Below are 1066 nucleotides of genomic sequence, written 5' to 3'. Positions count from 1 at the left end.
GGGGGGGGGGGGGGTTACCGCTTTGTTAAACCCCCGAGCCACACTCGGGAGTACCAATGGATACGCGCGGAAATACGCCCCAAAGAAGCTGCTGTACTTGTTCGGGCGTAGTGCGTTTCCACGCGCTGAAATACGCCCAGGTGGGAACCCAGCCTAAGGCTGCGTTCACACCTGACCGTTTTGTGGCGCGTCCTACAAAACGGTCAAAAAAATAAATAGCATTGTAGTAAATGCCCTCGTTCCCACCTTGGCGTATTTCCGCCCGTCCCTAACGCGCTACAAAACGGCCCCGGGACTACTTTGGGCCGTTTTGTAGGGCGTTTTCCATTGGGATACAGCCAAGTAGCCTTTGGAATCGCGCGACTTTTTTACCGCGAATCGCGGTAAAAAACCCGCGTGACGGTCGCGCGACAGATGCGCATATTACAATACGCCCAGGTGTGAATGGGGCCTTAGTCTGGAGCACATGGTATGATCACTCCTCCATCGGATTGGCTGGATGTCTGCTATCGATGACGGGACTGGGGAGCCGGGTCATAGAAGGGAGGCGGGGACAGGAGACACTCACCTGTAGATGTTCCTCGGGGACGATGACCGGGCCGCACCTCGTGTGCTGAGCGCAGGCGCCATGACAGTATCGGTGAGGATCCGACTTCCTCTTCAGGTATTGGTTGTTGGCACATTGCCTTCGGACAGCAGGAAGAGAACACAAAGCGTCAGCGAATAACAAGACGACCAGGAAATCTGCCCCTTATGGTTCTCAACCCCACAGCATCCCCCGGGGCGGGGCAACCTCCGCACTCCAACTACAAGTCCCATGAGGCATTGCAAGACTCCGACAGCCACAGGCGGAGACAGACGCATGATGCTGAGGTTGCCCTAAAGTAGGGATGGCCAAACTCCGGCCCTCCAGCTGTGGGGTGAAACTACAAATCTCATGATGCATCTCTCTCCCCGGGAGTCACGTCTGTGGCTGTGAGAATCTTGCAAAGCCTCATGGGATTCGTAGTTCCACCCATGTCTGTCTGGAGTTTGGCTTTCATTCCACCAGTGGCCAGTGCTCCCC

The 1066-nt window shown here is 56.1% G+C and overlaps 1 protein-coding gene across 1 annotated transcript in view; it reads right to left on the bottom strand.

Annotated features, from left to right (window-relative positions):
* The window catches only part of LMLN (leishmanolysin like peptidase), a 27397-nt gene that overhangs the window by 20222 nt on the left and 6109 nt on the right, over positions 1-1066 (bottom strand). Inside the window, exon 5 of the mRNA XM_018574891.1 lies at positions 569-686. Coding sequence (XP_018430393.1) covers positions 569-686 — 118 coding nt within the window. The remainder of the gene's footprint in view (positions 1-568; positions 687-1066) is intronic.

Source organism: Nanorana parkeri, unplaced genomic scaffold (assembly GCF_000935625.1).
Source record: "Nanorana parkeri isolate BGI_ZX_2015 unplaced genomic scaffold, ASM93562v1 scaffold3337, whole genome shotgun sequence".
Classification (NCBI taxonomy): domain Eukaryota; kingdom Metazoa; phylum Chordata; class Amphibia; order Anura; family Dicroglossidae; genus Nanorana; species Nanorana parkeri.
This window is presented reverse-complemented; position numbering and strand designations above follow the sequence as displayed.